The sequence below is a fragment of the Scyliorhinus torazame genome, chromosome 5, assembly GCF_047496885.1.
Source record: "Scyliorhinus torazame isolate Kashiwa2021f chromosome 5, sScyTor2.1, whole genome shotgun sequence".
Taxonomy (NCBI): domain Eukaryota; kingdom Metazoa; phylum Chordata; class Chondrichthyes; order Carcharhiniformes; family Scyliorhinidae; genus Scyliorhinus; species Scyliorhinus torazame.
In genome coordinates this window covers 95,803,520-95,829,013 of record NC_092711.1, presented here as the reverse complement: position 1 = coordinate 95,829,013, position 25,494 = coordinate 95,803,520, and the positions used below count along the sequence as shown (strand labels likewise).

The following is a 25,494-nucleotide window of genomic DNA, read 5'->3' as shown; positions in this document are numbered from 1 at the left end:
TACGCTGCAGGAACCCCCTCCTTACCCTCGGGGTCTTCCCTGCCCACACGAAACTCATAACGCTCCTGTCTATTTTCTTGAAAAAGGCCTTCGTGATCAGAATGGGGAGACATTGAAACACAAAAAGAAACCTTGGGAGGACCGTCATTTTTACCGCCTGCACTCTGCCCGCCAGTGAGAGCGGCAGCATATCCCACCTCTTGAAATCCTCCTCCATCTGCTCCACCAGCCCCGTCAGATTGAGTTTGTGTAGAGTTCCCCAGCTCCTACCTACCTGAATCCCAAAATATCGGAAGCTCCTTTCCACTCTCCTTAACGGCAGGGCGTCTATTCCTCTTCCCTGATCCCCAGGGTGTATTACGAAAAGCTCACTCTTCCCCATATTTAGCCTATATCCCGAAAGATCTCCAAACTCCCTCAATATCTGCATAACCTCTGTCATCCCCTCTACAGGATCCGCCACATATAGCAGTAGGTCATCTGCGCAGAGTGACACATGATGTTCCTCTCCCCCTCTAACCACCCCCCTCCATTTCTTAGAGTCTCTCAACGCTATGGCCAGTGGTTCAATTGCCAACGCGAACAGTAATGGGGACAGGGGGCACCCCTGCCTTGTTCCCCTATGTAACCGAAAATATTCCGATCTTTGCCGGTTTGTGACTACACTTGCCACTGGGGCCCCATATAGGAGTCTGACCCAACTGACAAACCCCTCTCCGAACCCAAACCTCCTCAACACCTCCCATAGATACTCGCACTCTACCCTATCGAATGCCTTCTCAGCATCCATCGCCACCATTATCTCTGCCTCCCCCTCCGCTGGGGGCATCATTATCACCCCCAACAGCCGTCGCACGTTGACATTCAGTTGTTTCCCCTTTACAAACCCTGTCTGGTCTTCATGCACCACCCCCGGGACACAATCCTCTATCCTCGTCGCCAGCACTTTTGCCAGCAGCTTGGCGTCTACATTCAGGAGTGAGATAGGCCTATGTGACCCTCACTGCAGCGGATCTTTATCCCGCTTCAGGATTAGTGATATCGTCGCCTCCGACATTGTCGGGGGTAGAGACCCCCTTCTCTGGCCTCGTTAAAGGTTCTCGCCAGCAGCGGGGCCAACAAGTCCACATATTTCCTGTAAAATTCCACCGGGAACCCGTCTGGTCCCGGGGCCTTCCCTGCCTGCATGTTCCCCAGCCCTATAGTCACCTCAATTGGCGCCCCCAGACCTGCCACCTCCTGCTCCTCCACCCTCGGGAACCTTAGTTGGTCCAGAAACTGTTGCATTCCCTCTTTTCCCTCCGGGTGTTGGGACCTATATAGCCTCTCATAAAAGGTCTTAAACACCTCATTTACCTTCCCTGCTCTCCGCTCCGTAGTTCCCGTTTCATCCCTAACTCCCCCAATTGATAATGAATGGCTTAGATAGGGTGGATGTAGGGAAGTTGTTTCCATTAGCAGGGGAGACTAGGACCCGGGGGCACAGCCTTAGAATAAAAGGGAGTCACTTTAGAACAGAGATGAGGAGAAATTTCTTCAGCCAGAGAGTGCTGGGTCTGTGGAATTCATTGCGACAGAGGGCGGTGGAGGCCGGGACGTTGAGTGTCTTTAAGACAGAAGTTGATAAATTCTTGATTTCTCGAGGAATTAAGGGCTATGGAGAGAGAGTGGATAAATGGAGTTGAAATCAGCCATGATTGAATGGTGGAGTGGACTCGATGGGCCGAATGGCCTTACTTCCACTCCTATGTCTTATGGTCTTAATTTCCTCTTGCGAAGTTGGTGGGCCAGCAGCCGGCTCGCCTTTTCCCCATATTCGTATCTCATCCCCTGTGCCTTCCTCCACTGTGCCTCTGCCTTTCCTGTGGTCAGCAGGTCAAACTCCATCTGAAGTCTTCGCCTCTCTCTATACGGTCCTTCATCCGGGGCCTCCGCATATCTTTTATCCACCCTCAAAATCTCCCCCACTAATATCTCCCTTTCTTTGCCCTCTTTCTTTCTCCTTGAAAGCCCTAATGGAGATCAACTCTTCCCTAACCACCGCCTTCAGCGCTTCCCATACTACCCCCACCTGGATCTCACCATCATCATTGGCCTCCAGGTCCCTCTCAATACATCCCCGCACTCTTCCACAGACCCCCTCATCCGCCAATAATCCCACATCCAGTCGCCAGAGTGGGCGCTGCTCCCTCTCCTCTCGTAATTCCAGATCCACCCAGTGCGGGGCATGGTCTGAAATGGCTATGGCCGAATACTCCGTTCCTGCCACCTTCGAAATCAGTGCCCTGCTCAAAACAAAGAAATCTATTCGGGAGTATACCTTGTGGACATGGGAGAAAAAGGACAACTCTTTGGCCAACGGCCTAGCAAATCTCCACGGATCCACTCCCCCCATTTGCTCCATGAACCCCCTAAGCACCTTGGCTGCTGCCGGACTCCTTCCGGTCCTGGATCTAGACCGGTCTAGCCCTGGATCCAGCACAGTTTTGAAACCCCCCCCCCATTACCAGGCTTCCCACCTGCAGGTCCGGGATACATCCCAGCATCCGCTTCATAAATCCCGCGTCATCCCAGTTCGGGGCATATACATTTACCAGCACGACCTCCTTTCCCAGCAATCTACCACTCACCATCACGTATCTACCCCCGTTATCCACCACTATATTCCTAGCCTCGAACGACACCCGTTTCCCCACCAATATCGCCACCCCCCTATTTTTTGCGTCCAACCCTGAGTGGAACACCTGTCCCACCCATCCTTTCCTTAACCTAACCTGATCCGCCACCTTCAGATGCGTCTCCTGAAGCATGACCACATCTTCCTTCAGTCTTTTTAAGTGCGCGAACACTCGGGCCCCTCTAATTGGCCCATTTAGGCCTCTCACATTCCACGTGATCAGCCGGATTGGGCCACCCCCCCCACACCCACCCCCGCCGACTAGCCATCCGCTATTCTAGGCCAGTCCCACGTCCAGGTCCCGCTCACCCACCCGTCCGTCAGGCGGCGCACTCCCGTCCTGACCACCTCTTCTCTTGCCAGCTCCCCCTCGCTCTCAGCAGCAGCAACCCAGTTGACCCCCCCTCCCCGCTAGATCCCCATCTAGCATGGTTACTCCCCCCATGATGCTTCCGAAAGTCAGCTGACTCCAACTGACCCCGGCTTCCCCCGCTCTCTCCTTGACCCCCCCCCCGTGTGTGGGACTCTCATCCTCCTTGCGCCTACCTTCCCGCCATCATCTCCCTAGCGCGGGGGGAGAAAACCGCGCTTTCCTGGATCGGCCCCGCCCATTATGGCACAGCTCCCCCATTCCCCATCCCCCACCTCAGTCCATTTTTCCACCGGCGCCCACATTTCTCAGTGTCCCCCCGTCAAGAAAAAAAAAAACCCCGTCTGTCTTCCCGATACGGTGAACCTCCCATTCCCCAATTTACATTTCTGTACATCAACATCGTCGTCTCCCCCACAGCATCAGTCCCTCAGTTTAGGTCCAATTTCTCTTCTTGGATGAAGGTCCATGCCTCGTCCGACGTTTCAAAGTAGTAGTGTCTATCTTGGTGCGTGACCCACAATCGCACCGGCTGCAGCATCCCAAACTTTATTTTCTTCTTGTGAAGTACCACCTTGGCCCGATTAAAACTCGCCCTCCTTCTCGCCACCTCCGCGCTCCAGTCCTGATACACTCGTATCACTGCATTCTCCCACCTGCTACTCCGTACCTTCTTGGCCCAGCTCAAAACAGCCTCTCTGTCGGTGAAGCGGTGAAATCTCACCACTATCGCCCTTGGTGGTTCTCCAGCCTTTGGTCTCCTCGCAAGGACCCGGTGAGCCCCTTTCACCTCTAGGGGGCCCGAGGGGGCCTCAGCTCCCATTAGCGAATGGAGCATCGTGCTCACATAAGCCCCAACGTCAGCTCCCTCTACTCTCTCGGGGAGACCCAGAATCCGGAGGATCTTTCTCCTTGAGCTGTTCTCCAGGACTTCGAGCCTTTCGATACACCTCTTATGTAGCGCCTCGTGCGTCTCCATTTTTACCGCTAGGCCCAGAATCTCATCCTCGTTCTCCGCTGCCTTCGCCTTCACCCCACGGAGCTCTATCACCTGGGACTTTTGCGTTTCTTTTAGCCCTTCGATTGCCAATAACATCGGCGCCAGCACCTCCTTCTTTAATTCCTCCACACACCGTCGGAGGAATTCCTGCTGGTCCGGGTCCCATGTCGTCTGGGCTCCATCCGCCGCCATCTTGCTTCTTCCTTCTCTTCTCTGCCGCTGCTCCAACGGATCCTACGCAATCTGGCCACTACCACCGATCCTTTCCATACACACCAGGGGGATTCCTTACTTCATCACCCCAGACTGGGTTTGGTCCGAAAAAATTCCGTTGGGGCACCCAAAAAGAGCCCAAAAGTCCGTTAGAACGTGAGCTGCCGAAACGTGCGGCTTAGCAGTGCATCGCCGCAACCAGAAGTGGGCTCCTTTCCTGTTTCTAACCTCAGCCCATACTACCTCAGTAGACTAGTCCTCATCAAACGTCCTTTCTGCCACCGTAATACTGTCCTTGACTAACAATGCCACCCCTCCCCCTCTTTTACCACCTTCCCTGAGCTTCCTGAAATATCTAAACCACGGCACCTGCAACAACCATTCCTGTCCCTGCTCTATCCATGTCTCCGAAATAGCCACAACATCGAAGTCCCAGGTACCAACCCATGCCGCAAGTTCACCCACCTTATCCCGGATGCTCCTCGCATTGAAGAAGACACACTTTAAACCACCTTCCTGCAACTTTGAAACCTTACTCATGACCTCACTACTCTCAACCTCCTGTATACTGGAGCTACAATTCAGGTTCCCAAGCCCCTGATGAACTAGTTTAACCCCTCCCGAAGAGCATTAGCAAATTTCCCCCCCAGGATATTGGTACCCCTCTGGTCTAGGTGGAGACCATCCCGTTTGAAGAGGTCCCACCGACCCTAGAATGAGCCCCAATTATCCAGAAATCTGAAACCCTCCCTCCTGCACCAACCCTGTAGCCACGTGTTCAATTCCTCTCTCTCCCTATTCCTCGTCTCGCTATCACGTGGCACAGGTAACAACACAGAGATAATAACTCTGTTTGTCCTAGATCTAAGTTTCCACCCTAGCTCCCTGAATTCCTGCCTTACATCCCTATCCCTACTTATGTCGTTGGTACCTATGTGGACCACGATTTGGGGCTGCTCCCCCTCCCCCTTAAGGATCCCGAAAACACGATCCGAGACATCGCGGACCCTGGCACCTGGGAGGCAACACACCAACCGTGAGTCTCTCTCGTTCCCACAGAATCGCCTATCTATGCCCCTAACTATGGAGTCTCCAATGACTAATGCTCTACTCCTCTCCCCCCTGCCCTTCTGAGCAACAAGAACAGCCTCTGTGCCAGAGACCAGTACCCCGTGGCTTACCCCTGGTAAGTTGTCACCCCCAACAGTATCCAAAGCGGTATACTTGTTACGGAGGGGAACGACCACAGGGGATCCCTGTACTGACTGCTTCCTCCCAGCCCCTCTCACCATCACCCATCTATCTTGATTCTTCTGAGTAACTACATCCGTGAAGTTTCTATCTATGGCCACCTCTGCCTCCCAATCATCCAGCTCCATCTCCAGTTCCCTAACGCGGTTTCTGAGGAGCTGGAGATGGGTGCACTTCCCACAGATGAAATCAGCAGGGACACTGACGGTGTCCCTCACCTCAAACATTCTGCAGGAGGAACATTGCACTACCTTCCCTGCCATCCCCTCTCGATTAAAAAAAAAAGAAAAAGAAAGAAAGAGCTTACCTGTTATTCACTCCCCTTCTCAGCAAGCACTCACTCAGCAACCTCTGCGCCCCGCACAATAATACATGAGGAAAAATAAAATAAAAACTACTTACCAGTCACCAGCCAGTCTCTTACCTGCAGGCTGTGACGTCACGGTTCAAATTCTTTTGACTTCTACCTGCCCTCAAGCCAGTCTCTTTGTAAATTTGGTTTCATACTGATCGAATATGAGCTTCTGACCTCATAGAATTTACAGTGCAGAAGGAGGCCATTAGGCCCATCCAATCGGCACTGGCTCTTGGAAAGAGCACCCTAACTAAGCCCACACCTCCACCTATCCCCATAACCACAGCTAACCTTTTTAGATACTAAGGCAATTTACCATTGTCACCTCCTGATTCGACAATTCCATTACACACCTGGCTGCTCTCCCACATTCTACCTCTGTTAACTTAAAGCGATCCAAAAGTCTGCTCCCCATGTCTTAATTCACAGCAAGTTCCTTTCCCCTATGATCCCTGTGCTCCGAGACTTGCATTCGCTCCCAGTCAATTCTCACCCTTGTTTTCAAACCCCTCCATGGCCTCGTCTCTCCCTGTGTCTGTCATCTCCTTCAGCCCCACAACCCCTGAGATATCTGCACAGCTCTGATCCTGGACTCTTGTACACCCCCGATTCTAATTACTCCACCATGGTTTTAAGTTCCGTCGGCCCCAAGCACTGAATTCTCTCCCTAAACCTCCCCGTCTCCACCTCACTCACCTCCTTTCAGACCCTTTAAAACTCACCTCTTGGACCAAGTTTTTGGTCACCTGCCCTAAATCTCCTTTTGTCTGGGAGTCTCACTTTGTTTTATAATATTCCTGTGAAGTTGACTGGGATGATTTATGATGTTATATAAATAGAAGATGTTGTTGTTGATTGTAACCCTTCGTGGGGTTTGGAGCCTCCACCGGGTTTCAGTGAAACCTCCCGGCCGACCAGCATCGGCACTGCGCATGCTCAAGCTCACAATGCCCGGGGAGTGATTGACGGCGGCTCTGGACCAATAGGGAGAGAGAGGTAGGCCTGGAGGACCGAGTGGTTGCAGCGGTCCTCCAAGCAATCGGAGTGAATGAGGGGCGGGGCTGAGCCCGGTCTCCCACGTGAGCTGAAGTATGCGCAGCACCAATGACAACTCAGGATTCAGGCGGTCTGGTGGAAATCCTCAGCCGGTCAAATTCGGTGGGTGAGTCATGGGGGAGGGATGGAGCCGGTGGATGGGTCTGGAGGCTTCATAAACACTCGGTGTACTCCAAGCTCCGGATACGAAGCTAGGATACAGCAGCTGAACAGGCGAAAGCTGCTCGGGCTTTTCCCCGAGACAGGCCCGGGTGGCCGGGCGCATGCGGTGGGAGCGAGAGCCCCGGATTTGCTCCGCCTCCCATTCAGCCTGATTGGCTGGAGGACCAATGCTCATCTTCAGTTTTCCAGATCCGCCCCCTCTTCCTATTGGTCCGAACCCGCCGTCAATCAGTCCCGGGCATTGTGAGCTGGAGCAAACCCTTCACAATTATGATGTGGAGATGCCGGCGTTGGACTGGGGTGAGCTCAGTAAGAAGTCTGACAACACCAGGTTAAAGTATAACAGGTTTGTGCTTTCAGAGCGCAGCTCCTTCCAGAGCAGGGCAGCACAGTTGCGTCACAGCTCCAGGGTCCCAGGTTCGATTCCCGGCTTGGGTCACTGTCTGTGCAGAGTCTGCATGTTCTCCCTGTGTCTGCGTGGGTTTCCTCCGGGTGCTCCGGTTTCCTCCCACAGTCCAAAGATGTGCGGGTTAGGTGGATTGTCCATGCTAAATTGCCCTTAGTGTCCAGAAAGTTTAAATCGGGGTTACAGGGATAGGGTAGAGACGTGGGCTTGAGTAGGGTGCTCTTTGTAAGGGCCGGTGGAGTCTCGATGGGCCGAAAGGCCTCCTTCTGCGCTGTAAATTCTATGATTGTCAGCTCCCTGGTTTGCAGCTGCGGAGCTTCTCCCTCCCGGGAACAAGCCCAGGTTAACGGGCCCTATCCTGCTTCAGACACTGGAGGATGGTTCACACCAGAGGATGGGGAGGGGTGACAAGAATTTCATAGAATTTACAGTGCAGAAGGAGGCCATTCAGCTCATCGAGTCTGCACCGGCTCTTAGAAAGAGCACCCTACCCAAGGTCAACACCGCCACCCTATCCCCATAACCCAGTAACCCCATAACCCAGTAACCCCATAACCCAGTAACCCCACCCAACACTAAGGGCAATTTTGGACACTAAGGGCAATTTATCATGGCCAATCCACCTAAGAGCTTACACTTTGCACTCAAATCAATGAGGACTCTGATCTCTGGCAAGGAAGGAAACCCTGGCAGGTGGGTGGGGAGGATTCACAAATACCTGCTGGAGGCCCCAAACCCCCAATAAGACCCATTGATTTTATTGTCAGTCTGCAGACAAGAGCTGGAGAACTGAACCCAGGCAGAGGAGAGGGAGGGAGAAAACTGGGAGTGGAGGAAATAAATGGTGAGATGGGTTTGGATTTCAACCCAGGGAGGAGGGAGAGTATGTGGGACTGGGATTGACAGCTTTGGGGGAACAGAGGAAAAAATGTTCCAGAGAAACTAGAATTGCCTGTTCAGAATTTCTATCCTGGACTGACAGTGATGGCTTTTGTAAACTCCTTTTACAGGGGGTTAGAATTGTAGAATTTGCACACAAACTGAACCCAACAGAAAGGTTTATCTCTTTGCAAATTCTATCCTGCATTGACAATGATGACTTTTGTAACATGAGAGATTACAGCTGTAAATCTTTTAAATTATCAGTTTGGAGAGGGGCGATGTGAGAGAGTGACCATCAATAAACAACAAGTCATAATTGCAAGACAGTTACGAATGAATCCAAGGGGACAATGCAGACAAAATTATTTATTACAGGTTCAGAATGTGCAACTCATTACCATGGAAAGGAGTTGAGGAAAGTGCTGAGATGTTTTCAAAAGGAAACGGGATAAGCACATGAGAGAAAATGGAATTGAAAATCAGCTGAAAGGCTGAGATTTGATAGGTGGGACAGTCGGAGATGTGTGCCGCATATGGACAGCAGCAGAACGTGTGACAGAATGGCCTGTTTGTGTCTTATATATTCACAATATTTCAATGTAATCTCCTTTTACAGAATATTTGCAGATGCAAACATCATGTCGAGATCTGACAGAGTCACTTGATTCATCAGGACCGGCCTTTCACCGTGGAAGGAGAAATGTTTGTCCAATCACACAGCATGAAATTAAATTGCAGCATTTATATCAGGGAGACACCGTACTCAGGCTTCAATCTGGCCAATCCAACTTGTTCATACTGATCACATAATCCATGTTGGAGAGATATAAGAACATTCGCACCATAGGAATCAAGAAGCAGCAATTGGACATTCAGCCCCGTGAGCCTGTTCCACCATTTAATAACATCACGGCTGATCTGATAGTGACCTCAAATCTGCATCCTACCTACACCTGATAACTTGTCGATAACCATGGAGAAACCATGGAAATGTGGGGACTGTGGGATGGGATGCAATTCCCCGTCTGAATTGGAAACTCATCAACGTATTCACACTGGGGAAAGGCCGTTCACCTGCTCGGTGTGTGGTAAGGGATTCACTCGGTCATCAAACCTCCTGACACACCAACTTGTTCATACTGATCAGAGACCGTTTAAATGTGCTGACTGTGAGAAGAGCTTTAAAAGCAGAAATGATTTACTGACACATCAACGCACTCACACTGGGGAGAGGCCATTCACCTGCTCCGTGTGTGGGAAGGGATTCACTCGGTCATCCCACCTCCTGACACACCAACTTGTTCATACTGATCAGAGACCTTTTAAATGTGCTGACTGTGGAAAGAGCTTTAAAAGCAGAAAGGATTTACTGATACATCAACGCACTCACACTGGGGATAGGCCATTCAACTGCTCGATGTGTGGGAAGGGATACACTCGGTCATCAAACCTCCTGACACACCAACTTGTTCATACTGATCAGAGACCGTTTAAATGTGCTGACTGTGAGAAGAGCTTTAAAAGCAGAAATAATTTACTGTTACATCAACGCACTCACACTGGGGAGAGGCCATTCACCTGTTGGAATGTGGGAAGGGATTTAATGCTTCGTCAAACCTCCGGGCTCACCATCAGGTTCACTCTGACCAGAGACCTTTTAAATGTGCTGACTGTGGAAAGAGCTTTAAAAGCAGAAAGGATTTACTGATACATCAACGCACTCACACTGGGGAGAGGCCGTTCACCAGTTTGGAATGTGGGAAGGGATTTAATGATTTGTCAAACCTCCGGGCTCACCATCAGGTTCACTCTGACCAGAGACCGTTTAAATGTGCTGACTGTGAAAAGAGCATTAAAAACAGAAAGTATTTACTGACACATCAACGCACTCACACTGGGGAGAGGCCATTCACCTGCTCCGTGTGTGGGAAGGGATTCACTCGATCATTCCACCTCCTGAGACACCAACTTGTTCATACTGATGAGAGACCTTTTAAATGTGCTGACTGTGAGAAGAGCTTTAAAAGCAGAAAGGATTTACTGTCACATCAACGCACTCACACTGGGGAGAGGCCATTCACCTGTTTGGAATGTGGGAAGGGATTCACTTGATTATCATTCCTCCTGAGCCACCAACTTGTTCATACTGATCAGAGACATTTTAAATGTTCTGACTGTGAGAAGAGCTTTAAAAGGAAAAGCAATTTGCTAAAACACCAACACACTCACACTGGGGAAAGAGGCCATTCACCTGCTCCGTGTGTGAGAAGAGATTCACATGTTCATCCCAGCTTCTGCAACACCAACGAGTTCACACTGGACAGAGACCGTACACTTGACCCGTGTGTGACAAGAAATTTACTCGGTCATCCCACCTGACCTCAAACCAACTTATTCACATTGATCAGAAACCTTTTAACTGTTCTGACTGTAAAAAGAGATTTAAAAGAAAACAAAGTCTGCGGAAACACCAGCGAGTTCACACTGAAACAGAATCATAGCATTTACAGTGCAGAAGGAGGGCATTCGGCCCATCGAGTGCACCGGCCCTTGCAAAGAGCACCTTACTTACGCCCATACCTCCAACCTAACCCATAACCCCACCTCACCTTTTTGGACACTGAGGGAAATTTAGCATGGCCAATCCACCTAATCTGCACATTTTTGGACTGGGAGGAAACCGGAGCAAACCCAGGCAGACACTGGGGGCAAGGTGCAGACTCCGCACAGCCAGTGACCCAAGCCGGGAACAAACCTGGGACCCTGGAGCTGTGAAGAAACAGTGCTAACCACTGTGCTACTGTGTCGCCCCACATGTGGGAGCGGTACTTGGGACAGGCTGTTCAACCACTCCGTGTGTGGGAGGAGATTCACTCAGTCAAACAACCTGCACAGACATCAGCAAGTTCATAGGCAACAGCAGGGTTTGGATTCAGCTGTTGCTGCTGTTAGTCACATCCAGGACTGAATGATGCCTGGACGTCTGTTTCCAGTGGGGCTCCACAGTTTCCGGTATATATCAATGATTTAGACTGAAATGTATGCACCAGCATTACACAAAAGTTGCTGATGTGTTTTAGACGATGAGGGAGAAAGCCATGGACTGGGTCAGGTGGACAGAAAAGTGGTGAATGGAAATTTAGATAATGAGAGGTTAGGAACCCACTTCAGTTAACTCCTGATACAAATAAGGTCACTTCAGGATAATGGAAAAAACTGATTGGTGGGGAAGCTACAAATAATCCTTTAAAAAAAATAATAATAATAATTCAGAATACCCAATTATTATTATTTTTTCCAATTAAGGGGCAATTTAGCCTGGCCAATCCACCTAACCTGCACATCTTTGGGTTGTGGGGGTGAAACCCATGCAGACATGCGAAGAATGTGCAAACTCCACACGGATAGTGACCCAGGGCGGGGATTCAAACCCGGGTCCTCAGCGCTGTAGTCACAGCGCTAACCACTGCTCCACGTGCTGCCCTAGCTACAAATAATTCTAATAACTTTATTGAACAGTTCTCAAATGGAAAGGCACTTGACCACATTAAAACTAAGGATCTGCAATAGATGTTTGATCCAGCAAGTCATATTTAGGGCAAGGTTATAAACAGGGCATCCATTTAAAGTGATTAGAAAAAGAAGCAATGCTGAGCAAGGCTAGGAGAGTGGGCAAAGAAGTGGCAGATGGAATACAATGTGGAAAAGTGTGAGGTTATGCACTTTGGAAGGAAAAATGGAGGCATAGACTATTTTCTAAATGGGGAAATGCTGAGGAAATCACAAGCACAAAGGGACTTGGGAGACCTTGTTCAAGATTCTCTTCAGGTTAATGTGCAAGTGCACTGTAGCCTCACGGCGCCGAGGTCCCAGGTTCGATCCCGGCTCTGGGTCACTGTCTGTGTGGAGTTTGCACATTTTCCCCGTGTTTGCGTGGGCTTCGCCCCCACAACCCAAAGATGTGCAGTGTCGGTGGATTGACCACGCTAAACTTACCCTTAATTGGAAAAAATAAATTGGGTACTCTAAATTTTTTTTTAAAGGCTTAATGTGCAGGTTCAGTCGGCAGTTAGGAAGGCAAATGCAATGTATTCAGGTCGAGTGGGCTTGAATACAAGATCAGGGATGTACTTCTGAGGCTGTATAAGACTCTGATCAAACACCATTTGGAGTATTATGAGCTGCTTTGGGCCCCATATCTAAGAAGGATGTGTTGGCCTTGGAAAAACTCCAGAGGAGGTTTACAAGAATGATCCCTGGAATGAAGAGCTTGTCGTATGAGGAACGGTTGAGGACTCTGGGTCTGTACTCCTTGGAGTTTTGAAGTATGGGGGTATCTTATTAAAACTTACAGGATACTGTGAGGCCTGGGTAGAGTGGACATGGAGAAGATGTTTCCACTTGTTGGAAATTATTCCTGAAAACTCTCCAAAAAATGCCTTTGGCAGGAAAACCGGCAGGCATTGGAAAATATACAGAAATCGCAGCAACGTGTTAATTTTAACCGACCCTCCAGTGACCCCTACCCCCCTCCAATCCCGAGCAACCTGCACACCCAGATATCTAAAGTGAACCCCTGCCCTACGGAATGGCAGGCCCCACCAGCCGAAACACCACAAAATACTCACTCTTGTCTCGATTTAATTTGTACCCCGAGAAAGACCCAAGCACCCGAAGCAGCTCCAATATTCCCCCTCTTGACATACTCGGTTCCAACACATATAATAACAAGTCATCTGCATACAAGGGCACCCTATGCTCTATTCACCGCCCCCCCCCCGCACTTTCCCTTTCCCTACCCCTAAACCTCTTAACGCGATGGCCAACGGCGGTTTTGCGATGGCCAATGGCTCAATCGCGAGAGTGCAAACAGCAGGGGGGACATAGGACATCCCTGCCTAGTCCCATGGTGGAGAGAAAAGTATCTCGAGCTGATGTTTTTTGTGCGGACACTGGCCCCGGCTACTTATACAGTAGCTTTACCCAGTCCACAAATCATGGACCAATCCCAAACCGCTCCAGAACTGCTATCAAGTGTCCCCATTCTACTCGGTCAAACGCTTTCTCGGTGTCCAGTGCCACAACCACCTCTGTTTCCTTCCCTTCCGCTGATGCCATAACCACGTTCAATACCCTCTTAACGTTTGAAAAGAGCTGCCTCCCTCACACAAACCCCGTCTGATCTTCACCTATCACCTGCCAGTACCTTCGTTAATACCTTTGCGTTCACATTTAAAAGTGATATGGGCCGAAACAACCCACACTCCGTCGGATCCTTATCTTTTTAAGCAACAGGGAAACCGATGCCTGCCCCAAAGTTTGTGGTAACACCCTCTTCCCTATCGCCCCCTCAAATATCTCCACATTCATGGGTGCCAGCTTATCCTGCAGACACACCAGCGAGTTCACACTGGGGAGAAGCCATTCACCTGCTCTCAGTGTGGGAAGGGATGACACAGAAACATAGAAAATAGGAGCAGGATGAGACCATTTGGCCCTTCGCGCCTGCTCCGCCATTCATTATGATCATGGCTTATCATCTAACTCAATAGCTTAATCCCGATTTCCCCTCTACATCCTTTGATTCCCTTCGCTCTAAGTGCTATATCTAACTGTTTCCTGAAAACATACAATGTTTTGGCCTCAACTATTTCCTGTGGTAACAAATTCCACAGGCTCACCACTCTCTGATGAAGAAATTATTCATCTCTGTCCTAAATGGTCTACCCCATGTCCTCAGACTGCGACCTCTGGTTCTGTACACTCCCACCATCGGGAAAATCTTTCCTACATCTACCCTGTCAAGTCCTGATAGAATATTATAGGTTTCTATGAGATCCCCCATTCTTCTGAACTCCAGCGAATACAATCCTAACTGATTCAATCTCCCATACGTCAGTCCCACCATCCCAGGAATCAGTCTGGTAAACCTTTGCTGCACTCCCTCTAGAGCAAGAACATCCTTCCTCAAATAAGGAGACCAAAACTACACACAATATTCCAGGTATGGCCTCGCCAAGGCCCTGTATAATGACAGTAAGATATCCTTGCTCCTGTACTGAATCCACTCGCAATGAAGGCTAGCATATCATTTGCCATCTTTATCGCCTGCTGTAGTTGCATTCTTTCCTTCAGAGACTGGTGTACGAGGATAACCAGGTCTCGTTGCACATTTCCCTCTCCTAATTTATGACAATTCAGATAATAGTCTGCCTTCTTGTTTTGCTACCCAACTGGATAACCTTGCATTTCTCCAAATTATACTGTATCTGCCATTCATTTGTCCACTCGCCCAACTTGTCCAAATCACACTGAAGGATCTCTGCAACCTCCTCACAGCTACCCTCCCAAGCAACTTGTGTCATCTGCAAATTTGGAAATATTGCATTTTGTTCCCTCATCTAAATAGTTAGGCGATGCAGTGGTTAGCACTGCGGTCTCACGGAGCTGAGGACCAGTGTTCAATCCTGGCCCCAGGTCACTGTCTGTGTGGAGACACGTTCTCCAAGTGTCTGCGTGGGTGTCACCCCCATAACTCAAAGATGTTTACCTCTATTTGCACGATTCACTCGGTTATGCTGTCTGCAATCACACCAGGGAGTTCATACTGGGGAGAGGCCGTTCACCTGCTCTCAATGTGCGAAGGGATTTTGTAATTCATCGTACTTTCTGAGACACCAACAAGTTCACAACTGATTACAGGGATTGGATTCTGCTGTTATTGTTTCTGTTCTCAATTACATCCAGGACTGCATGTTGTTCATTCTGTTGGTCAATGGGGATGGTCAGAGAGTTTCTTTCTGCTGGACTGGCCGGTCCCATGTCTTCGTCTCCAATGGTCTGATTCTCTCTGAGCCTTCTTGCGAATATCTGGTTTCACATTTCGCAAGGATCAAAGAGTGAAAGGGTGTTTGGAGGTTAAAAGATGTTTCATTACCATTTCTGTTTGGTAACCCCCAAAATCATGCCACATTGCCATAAAGATGGGCTGTGGTGGTTACATGGTTCATTTGTTTAATTTATCTTGGTGCTTCTCACAGAAGAAAATTATTAGGGTATGAGGGGCAAGTTGTCTGAGGTACACTGGGAAACTACATTAAATAGTATGGTGGGAGACAGGCAATCACGAATATTTAAGGAATTATTACAGATTTACAGTGGGATCGGTTAGCTCGGCTGGATGGCTGGTTCGTGCTGCGTGACACCAACAGTACAGGTTAAATTCCCATACCGGCTGAGGTTAGCCATGGTCCGTGTCAGTATTTATGCTCCACATGATCCTCCACCCACCCCTCTATATCTCCCATCAGCATCTCCTTCTATTCCTTTTTCCCTCATGTCTGTGTCTCGCTTTACGTTCAATGGATTCATGCTGTTCACCTCAACCACTCGCTGTGGTAACGAGTTCCACATTCTCACCACTCGCTGGGTAAAGAGGTTTCTATTGAAATTCCTATTGGATTATTGAATCCCTTCATAATCTGAAAGACTTCCATCAGGTCACCTATCAGTCTGCTCTTTTCCAGAAAAAAGCAGCCCCAGCCTTTCCTGAGTGTTAAATGCTCTCAGTTCTGTACATTATGAATCTTTGTTGCACCTTATCCAGTGCCTCTATTTCCTTTTTCGAAGTGGAGATCATCAATGTTGACAGAGCTCCCAGTGTAGTCGAACCATCGTTTTAAACAAGTCGAACATTTCCTCCGTACTTTTCAATTCTATCCCTCCAGAATGGAACCCTATATATGGGCTCCACACCTTAGGAAAGATGTGAAGTTCTTAGAGACGGTGTAGAGGACATTTCTAAGAATGGCACCAGAGAATAGGGACTCCAGTTAGTTGGAATGACTGGAGCAGCTGAATTTCTCTCCTGAGATCACAGCATCTGAAGGGTGGTGAATGGGGCCATTTAGTCCGTTGGGATCGTGTTGGCTCTCTGTGGAGGAAGCCAGTCTATCCATTGCCCCCTTCTTTCCCCAAATCCCTGTGGGTTATTTCTCTCAGTGCCTGTCCAATTTCTTATTCAATTCCTTCCGTCATCTCTGCATCTCCTACCCTCATCGGCAGTAGGTTCCAGGTCGTTACCACTCCCTTTACATGCACACAAGGCTGCTAGAGTACAGGGGAGTCTATTTGGCCCATTTTTCCCGTGCCAGCTCTTTGTACAACGACCTATTTACCCCGTAGTTCGACTATTTTGTTTTCTTTTTCAGACTGTACCAAATTCCCTTTTGGAAGTTGCAATCCAATGAGATTCTGGCACCATTTATGGACAGTGCATTCCAAATCACAACAACTCGCTCTGTTTTACAACAAATAATTGTGCCTATGGTGTGTCTGGAGTTTCACAGAGAATTCAAAATGGTGTCAATGATGTGGTTATTACACAAAATTAAGACTCAATCTTTGTCAGTAAATTGGTGAGGACACTGAGTGTAATATATCCTCGCTTGCGGACAATTAGAACAAATGTACATTTCTATAGAACCTCTCACTACCACTGGACCTCCTAAAGTATTTTAAAGCCATTGGAGTACTTTTGAAATATATTCACTGTTGTAATGTAGGAAGCTGTAAGTACGCATGTGTAATCACATTTAGTTTTAAAATTGTTATTTTCATTATAAAATAAATAAAAAATTTAGAGTACCCAATTAAGTTTTTCCAATTAAGGAACAATTTAGCGTGGCCAATCCACCTACCCTGCACATCTTTTGGTTATGGGGCTGAGGCCAACAAAACCTTGGGAAGAATGTGCAAACTCCACACGGCAGTGACCCGGGGTGGGGATCGAACCTAGGACCTCGGTGCGTGAGGCAGCATTGCTAACCATTGTGCCACCTTGCTGCCCGTAAATTGTTATTTTCAAAGTGTATTCACTGGTCTTAGTAATAAGGTCAAGGAAGCCCTTTTATACCTCTAACATGTGCCTTCCTGCAGCCATTTCACCTTCTGTACCTTTTCTATATTAACTATATATTGATTTCATCGCAAAAAACAATAATTAAATTCAAATTTATTCAGTAGTGAACATTGATTATGATTAGTGAATTGGTGTATTTGGTAATTATATTGCAAAGACTAGATCTTTATTTTAAAAAATAACACGATCAACCAAAATGTTTCCAGAAACTGCAGAGCAATCAGAATTTGTTTGAAAAAATAAATTACTCGATAATTTTGAGAAGTTCCGAGATGTGGTGATAAGCCTGTATATAATATTACATGTACTCAGCAGTGTGACCTCCCACCAGTAGTTGGCGTCAGGCATCAGTCAGGTGACATCCGGCTACCAGCAGAAGGTTGTCAGGCATACACGAGGCCAGTCGCACATAAGCGTAGTTCCAAGAGAGTCAAATGTAACTCTGATAACTTAGTTTGCATAGCATTCTGATCATTACCTTACCAAGTGTACATTAATAAATCATCGTTCTGGCTAATTAACCAGCAGTTCTACAGAATCATTGCAAGACAAGATCACAGAACACAACATGAGACACCATATTCTACCAAGAATATGTGGGCTAGGCATTGGAGTAATGGTATTGTTACTGGGCGAGTAATCCTGAGACCCACGTTAATGCTCTGGGGATCTGGGATCGAATCTGCCTATGGCAGATGCTGAAATTGAATAAAAGTCTTGAATTAAAAGTCAATGATAACACTCTTGATTGTTGTGAAAACTCATCTGGTTCACTAATGTCCTTCAAGAAATCCGCTCTCCTTATGTGGCCTGGCCTACACGTGACTCCAGATCCACAGCAATGTTGTGGTTGATTTGTAAGTGCCCTCTGAAATAGCCTCACAACACACGCAGTTCAAGGGCAATTGGAATGAGCAGTAAATGCTGGCCCAGCCAGTGACGCCCACCTCCCATCAATGAATAATTTTTAAGAAGTCTCTTTTCAATTTGAAGAACGAGTAAGAAACTGTCTCTTTGATTGGATCGGTTTGTTGTCACGTGTACCGAGTACAGTGAAAAGTATTGTTCTGTGTACAGTCCAGACAGATCGTTTCATACATGAAAAAACAAAGTGCGGATCTTGGCAGTTTGCTCAGTTCACAAAAGAATTTAATGGCTTTGTAGACACCGATTAAGATTTTAATCACCATCCGAACCATATCCAGACAGCTTATATAGACAGACACAAACGATACTGTAACTGAATTAGAGGAAATATTAGAGATTTAACTGAACCACATTTTTGAAAGATTCGGCCTTCATGATGGAGAAACAGGAAAAGCCACTCAGGGAGATGAGGAAATCCAGGCTCAGTGCGGATTTGCTGTCACCCCTCCTTTCTTATATATGAACGGTATATAGGCTGCAGAATGTTTCACACCAAAACACAGAGGGGTCAAATATAAGCAATACATAATTCTCAATTCACTTCCATTTAACGATATTTGACTTTGTTCAAAGGCTGACTGTGGTCAAACTGAACAAAGATTGATGGGATTTCTGTTACCCAGTGAAACGCTTTCTTTTCTTGGTCAGTCATGTTTGCAATTCAATGGTGTATATTTCAGAGTTATTCAGGGTGAAGACTCGAGAGCTATTCAATTCAAAATGAAGTCATGTAACAAATAAATATACTATGTTCAACATTGAATAATAAAACAAATATTGAGTAAAATTGGTGGAAATTTTCTGTGGGAAGATAAGAATGATGCATTAATGATTGAACAGAGAGCATGATTCCGTTAGATATTTACTGAACAAATGCTAAAGTTCAATATAAGTTCTATATCTTATGGTCTGACAAGTTGAGACATCTGTTTTAAAGGAATAGCGGTCTTCATGTAATAAGTGACCTGGCATCCCAGCTGAACCATTGAAATCTGCAGCAAGACTGTGCAGTTGAACGTTGCACAGGTCCATTGGTACTGTGTTTCCAGCTGTTTCTGTGGCATGGTGGTTATCACATTCACCTAACGCGCTAAAGGTGCCTGGTTCGAAACTGGCAGCAGCAGTTAATGCTTCTCATTTATGATGTGGAGATGCTGGCTTTGGACTAGGGTGGGCACAGTAAGAAGGCTTTCAACACCAGGTTAAAGCCAATAGGTTTGTTCAGAATCACTAGCTTTCGGAGTGCAGCTCCTTCGTCAGGTGAATGAAGATGTGGGTTCCACAAACACAAGTGTAGAAAAATTCAATGATGCCAAATGGTACTTTGAATGCGAGTCTTTGCAGGTAATTAAGTCTTTACAGGTCCATACGGTGTGACTAGAAAGAGGGATAATCACAGGTTAAAGACGTGTGACTTGTCTCAAGCCAGGACAGTTGGTAGGATTTCGCAAGCACATGTAATGTAACATGAATCCAGGGTCCCAGTTGAGGCCGTACGCATGTGTGCGGAACTTGGCTATCAGTTTCTGCTCGTCCATTCTGTGTTGTTGCGTGAACTGAAGGGGCTGGTTTAGCACACTGGACTAATTAGCTGGCTTTTAAAGCAGACCACGGCAGGCCAGCATCACGGTTCAATTCCCGTACCAGCCTTCCCGAACAGGTGCTGGAATGTGGCGACTAGGGGCTTTTAACAGTAACTTCATTTGAAGCCTACTTGTGACAAGCAATATTCATTCATTCATTCGTAAAGGGAGGTCGAGAGAAAAAAACAGGACATTGGGTGTTTTTAACCTTAGTTAGGCCACACTTGGAGTATAGTGTTCAATTCTGGTTGCCACACTACCAGAAGGATGTGGAGGCTTTAGAGAGGGTGCAGAAGAGATTTACCAGAATGTTGCCTCGTATGGAGGGCATTAGCTATGAGGAGCGGTTGAATAAACTCGGTTTGTTCTCACTGGAACGACGGAGGTTGAGGGGAGACCTGATAGAGGTCTACAAAATTATAAGGGGCATAGACAGAGTGGATAGTCAGAGGCTTTTCCCCAGGGTAGAGGGGTCAATTACTAGGGGGCATAGGTTTAAGGTGAGAGGGGCAAGGTTTAGAGTAGATGTACGAGGCAAGTTTTTTACGCAGAGGGTAGTGGGTGCCTGGAACTCGCTACTGGAGGAGGTGGTGGAAGCAGGGACGATAGTGACATTTAAGGGGCATCTTGACAAATACATGAATAGGATGGGAATAGAGGGATACGGACCCAGGAAGTGTAGAAGATTGTAGTTTAGTCGGGCAGCATGGTCGGCAGGGGCTTGGAGGGCCGAAGGGCCTGTTCCTGTGCTGTACATTTCTTTGTTCTTATGTGTGTTCAGGGCTCGGGAAAGGATGACATTTAGAGACAGTTTGGTCCGGTGGGATCGTGGAAGGGACGGAAGCAGCAGAGGCAGCTGATCGGATTTACTCAATCTCAGTCACAAAGAAGCTCCACAAGCTCCTCACACTTCTTGTTGGAGGTGAGGATGGAAGAGACAGGGGAGAGCGAGAGTACTTCAAAAGGAACTAACTTGTGTCAGAGTAATTAAAAAGTTTCAACACACTATGTATTTAACACAAATCTGATTTATTTGACTTTTAGCCAGAATATTAGCCCCCAAAATGGGCTGGAATTGTTATCAACAGAAAGAGACCCAAATGAACATGGTTCAGTCCTGAATGTGAGGAGCTGCAAAATCCAATCATTGTCATTACTTGTGGCCTTGTTGGTGTCTCAGCAGATGGGATAACTGAGTGAATCCCTTCCCACACTCGGAGCAGGTGAATGGTCTCTCCCCAGTATGAATTTGATAGTGGTTCTGCAGGGTGGATGACTGAGTAAATCCCTTCCCACACTCGGAGCAGGCGAATGGTCTCTCCCCAGTGTGAATTCGCTGGTGTGAGGAGAAAGCGAATGACTCAGTGAATCCCTTCCCACACTTGGAGCAGGCGAATGGCCTCTCCCCAGTGTGACTTCGCTGCTGTGCAGTGAGGTCAGATGATCGTCTGAAGCCAGTCCCGCAGTGAGAGCACCTGAACGGTCTCTTGTCAGTGTGAACACGTTGATGACCCATCGGTTCCGCAGAACCTTTACAGCACTACCCACAGTCTGGACATGGAAACGGTCACTCTCCAGTGTGAATTCGTTGGTGACTCAGCAGGTGGGATGACTTAGTAAATCCCTTCCCACACTCGGAGCAGGTGAATGGTCTCTAACCAGTGTGACTGCGTCGATGAGTTTCCAGCTTGGATGGGACAGTGAATCCTTTCCCACAGTCTGCACATTTCCACGGTTTCTCCTCAGTGTGACTGCATTTGTGGCTTGTGAGGCCTGATGATTGACTGAATCCTCGTCCACACACACAACACGTGTACGGTTTCTCCGCACTGTGAACAATGATTTTTCCTTCCATGTTCAATGATATTCCGATGATGTTCACGATATGATAAATTGAGGACTCTGTCAGATCCTGATGTGATGCTTAGTTTGAGTTTCCGGACTTTGAAGCCTCCCCTTCGAACACCCTGTGAAATAGATTCAAAACAGAAAATAGGGAGTGAGAGAGAACGCACAAAAACACAAAGGCAGGTTGTGAAATTGAGCTGAATGAATCTGGTCATTTGTGCGGCCGGCACTGTGAAAAAGTGACCATGAAAACTGCTGGATTGTCATAAAAACCCAACTGGCCTCTTTGGAGAGAGAAAGAGGTGAAGAGGGATTTTGTATATCTACAAGACATATTAAGAGAGGAGTTGGCAAACAAATTCGATCTTGAACTTCATAAACAGTAATATTGATACCAAAATTATGCTTCTGGCGGCACAGGGATTAGCACTACTGCCTCAAAGCGCAAGGGACCCGGGTTCAATTCCGGCTTTGGTGACTGTTGTGTGGAGTTTGCACTTTCTCCCCGTGTCTGCGTGGGTTTCCACCCAGTGCTCTGGTTTCCCCCCGCAGTCCAAAGAAGGGAATGTTAGGTGGATTGGCCTTGATAAATTGCCCGTTAGTGTCCAGGGATGTACAGTTTTGGTGGGGCTATGGGGTTACAGGGACAGGATAGGGGTGTGGGCCTCGGCAGGACGCCCATACAGAGAGTCGGTGCAGACCCGATGGGCCGAATGGCCTCCTGCACTGTAGGAATTCTATGGTTCTAATTCTATTCTATGAATCTTTATAAAGCTCTGGTCACCACTCTTCAGGAAGGATGTGAAGGTTCTTGGAGAAGATGCAGAGGAGATTTACCAGAATGGTTCCAGCAAAGGAGGTTGAGGGGAGATTTGATTCAGGGACACAAGATTATGCCAGGTTTCCATCAGGTGGACAAAGAAACTCTGTTTCCATTCACTGATCATACAAGCAGTCGGGACACAGATTTAAAGTTTTGGGTAAAACCTGGATTGTAGTATATAAGATCCTGAGGGGTCTTGACAGGGTGGATGTGGAGAGGATGTTTCCTCATGTGGGAGAATCTGGAACAAGGGGGTCACTGTTGCAAAGTGAGGGGTCACCCATTTCAGATGGGGATAAGGATTTGTTTTTCTCTTGAGTGTTGCAAGGCAAGGGGTGGCATAGTGCTTAGCACTGCTGCCTCACAACACCAGGGACCTGGGTTCAATTCCCACTCTGACTGTGTCGGGTTTGCACTTTCTCCCCGTGTCTGTATGGGTTTCCTCCGGGTGCTCCGGTTTCCTCCCACAGTTCAAAGATGTGCAGATTAGGTTGAATTGGTTAGGATTGTATTCAATGGAGTTCAGAAGAATGAAGGGGGATCTCACAGAAACCTATAAAAAGTTGGTGGTGCAGTGGTTAGCACAGGTACCTCAATGCGCCGAGGACCCGGGTTCGATCCCAGCCCTGGGTCACTGTCTGTGTGGAGTTTGCACATTCTCCCTGTGTTTGCGTGGGTCTCACCCCCACAAATCCAAAGATGTGCAGGGTAGGTAGATTGGCCACGCTAAAATTGCCCCTTAATTGCAAAAAAAAAAATTGGGCACTCTAAATTTATGTTAAAAAAAAACCAGGGCGAGACAGAGTCGATTCAGGACGGATGTTCCCGATAGTGGGTGTGTCCAGAAATAGGGGTCACAGTCTGAGGATACGGGGAGACCATTTAGGACAGAGATGAGGAGAAATTTCTTCACCCAGAGAGTGGTGAGCCCATGGAATTCGTTACCACAGGAACTAATTAAAGCCAAAACATTGCATGTTTTCAAGAAGCAGTTAGATACAGCACTGAGGGTGAAGGGGATCAAAGGATATGGGGGGGGGGGGGGGGGAGCAGGATGAGGCTATTGAGCCTAATCAGCTCTGATGGTAATGAATGGTGGAGCAGACTCGACGGGCCAAATGGTCTCCTCCTGCTCCTATTTTCTACGTTGCTCCGTATCTATGCATGTAAATGGTCCAGGAGCTACGAGGAAGAATGTTTTTACACAGCCAGTGGCAATGACCTTAAACTTGCTGCCGATGACAGTGTTTGGAAATCGACAAAATAAATGATTTTTTAAAAAATTGGATAGAAACCTGAGAGAAATAAAACTGTGAGGATACAGAGACAGAGCAGGAGAATGACTCTGACTGGATTGCTCCAGATAATACTAATATCTATTAGTGTCTCAAGTAAGCTTACAATAACACTGCAATGAAGTTACTGTGAAAATCCCCAAGTCACCACACTCTGGCTCCTGTTCGGGTACACAGAGCGAGAATTCAGAATGTCCAATTCACCTAACAAGAACGTCTTTCGGGACTTGTGGGAGGAAACCGCAGCCCCCGGAGGAAACCCACGCAGACACGGGGACAACGTGCAGACTCCGCACAGACAGTGACCCAAGCCAGGAATCGAACCCGGGTCCCTGGCGCTGTGAAGCAACAGTGCTAACCACTGTGCCAATTATAGAGCTAGAATGGACTCAATGGACCGAATGCCCTTCTCTGCCCATAATGACTTGACATTTTTTGTTTTAAAATTGTTTTTTAAATATAAATTTAGAGTACCCAATTCATTTTTTCCAATTAAGGGGCAATTTAGCGTGGTCAATCCACCTAACCTGCATATCTTTGGGCTGTGGGGGCGAAACCCACGCAAACAACGTGCAAACTCCACATGGACAGTGACCCAGAGCCGGGATTGAACCTGGGACCTTGGCGCCGTGAGGCAGCAGTGCTACTCACTGCACCACCGTGCTGCCAGCTGACTCTGTAATCTTCCCTTGTAATTTAACCCCGGAGGGGTTTAGATATCACTCGGGTAAATCTGTGCTACACTCCCACCGAGGCCATTCTATCCTTCTTCAGGTTTGTTGCCCAGAACTGAACACAGTTCTCCAGGTTTGGTCTCACCAGGGTTTTGTGAATCTCGGGGCTTTTCCAGTCACACTGAGACCTGAAATCTTCCCTCACAGACAGAACAGTCAAACCTTTTACCTTCCACACCCAGATGGTGCTGATATTCAGTTTCTAATGAACCGAGTGACTCTGTCAGATCACAATGTGACGTTTGCTTTGCGTTTCCCGTCTGTTAAACCTCCACTTCCAGTATCCTGTAAATTTACAGAAACCTCACTGTCAGTTTAGGATTGAAATCCACAACATTCTCTCCTCGCCAACTTTGATTAATTGTATTCCTGGAGGTTTGGTCACATGACCTGCCCCCATCCTCCAGCCATTAATCGGTCAACACATCCATCCTTATGACACAATGGGCGTGATTCTCCGCTCCCGTGCCGGTGGGGAGAATCGCCTGGATCGCCAAATTTTCCCGCGACGCCGGTCCGACGCCCTCCCGTGATTCACAGAAGCGGCCAGATCGGCACAATCGCGTTTTGCACGGCGCGGTCCAGTGAATCGCCCGAGACAGCCAAAATGGCGATTCACCGGTACCCCCACGATTCTCAGTGCCGGATGGGCCGAGCGGCCTGCCCAAAATGGCGGGTTCCCCCCAGCGCCGTCCACACCTGGTCGCTGCCGGCGGGAACAGCGCGGGAACACTGCGGGGTGGCCTGCGGGGGAGCGAGTGGGTATCCTGCACTGGGGGGGCCTCAAATGCGGTCTGGCCCGCGATCGGTGCCCACTGATCATCGGGCCAGCTTCTCTGAAGGCAGACCTCCTTTCCTCCGCAGCCCCGCAAGATCCGTCTGACATCTTCTTGCGAGGCGGACTCGGGGAGGGCGGCAACCAGGCATGCGTGGGTGACGCCAGTTGTGCGGCGCCGGCCGCGTCATGTATGTGGCGCCGCCTTTACGCGGCG

The 25,494-nt window shown here is 48.1% G+C and overlaps 2 protein-coding genes and 1 pseudogene across 2 annotated transcripts in view; 2 read left to right on the top strand and 1 right to left on the bottom strand.

Annotated features, from left to right (window-relative positions):
• The window catches only part of LOC140419035 (uncharacterized), a 529,091-nt gene that overhangs the window by 158,074 nt on the left and 345,523 nt on the right, over positions 1-25,494 (top strand). The window lies entirely within an intron of this gene.
• Positions 6,933-18,995, top strand: LOC140419020 (uncharacterized). Its single transcript, XM_072502740.1, has 2 exons — positions 6,933-7,024; positions 8,989-18,995. The coding sequence occupies exon 2, from the start codon at positions 9,346-9,348 to the stop codon at positions 10,078-10,080; it is 735 nt and encodes a 244-aa protein (XP_072358841.1). The 5' UTR covers positions 6,933-7,024; positions 8,989-9,345; the 3' UTR covers positions 10,081-18,995.
• On the bottom strand, positions 20,815-24,774 carry LOC140422666 (uncharacterized; annotated as a pseudogene).

Excerpts from the sequence above, each read along its gene's own strand:
- LOC140419020 (XM_072502740.1), top strand. The coding sequence starts at position 9,346 with ATGGAGAAACCATGGAAATGTGGGGACTGTGGGATGGGATGCAATTCC.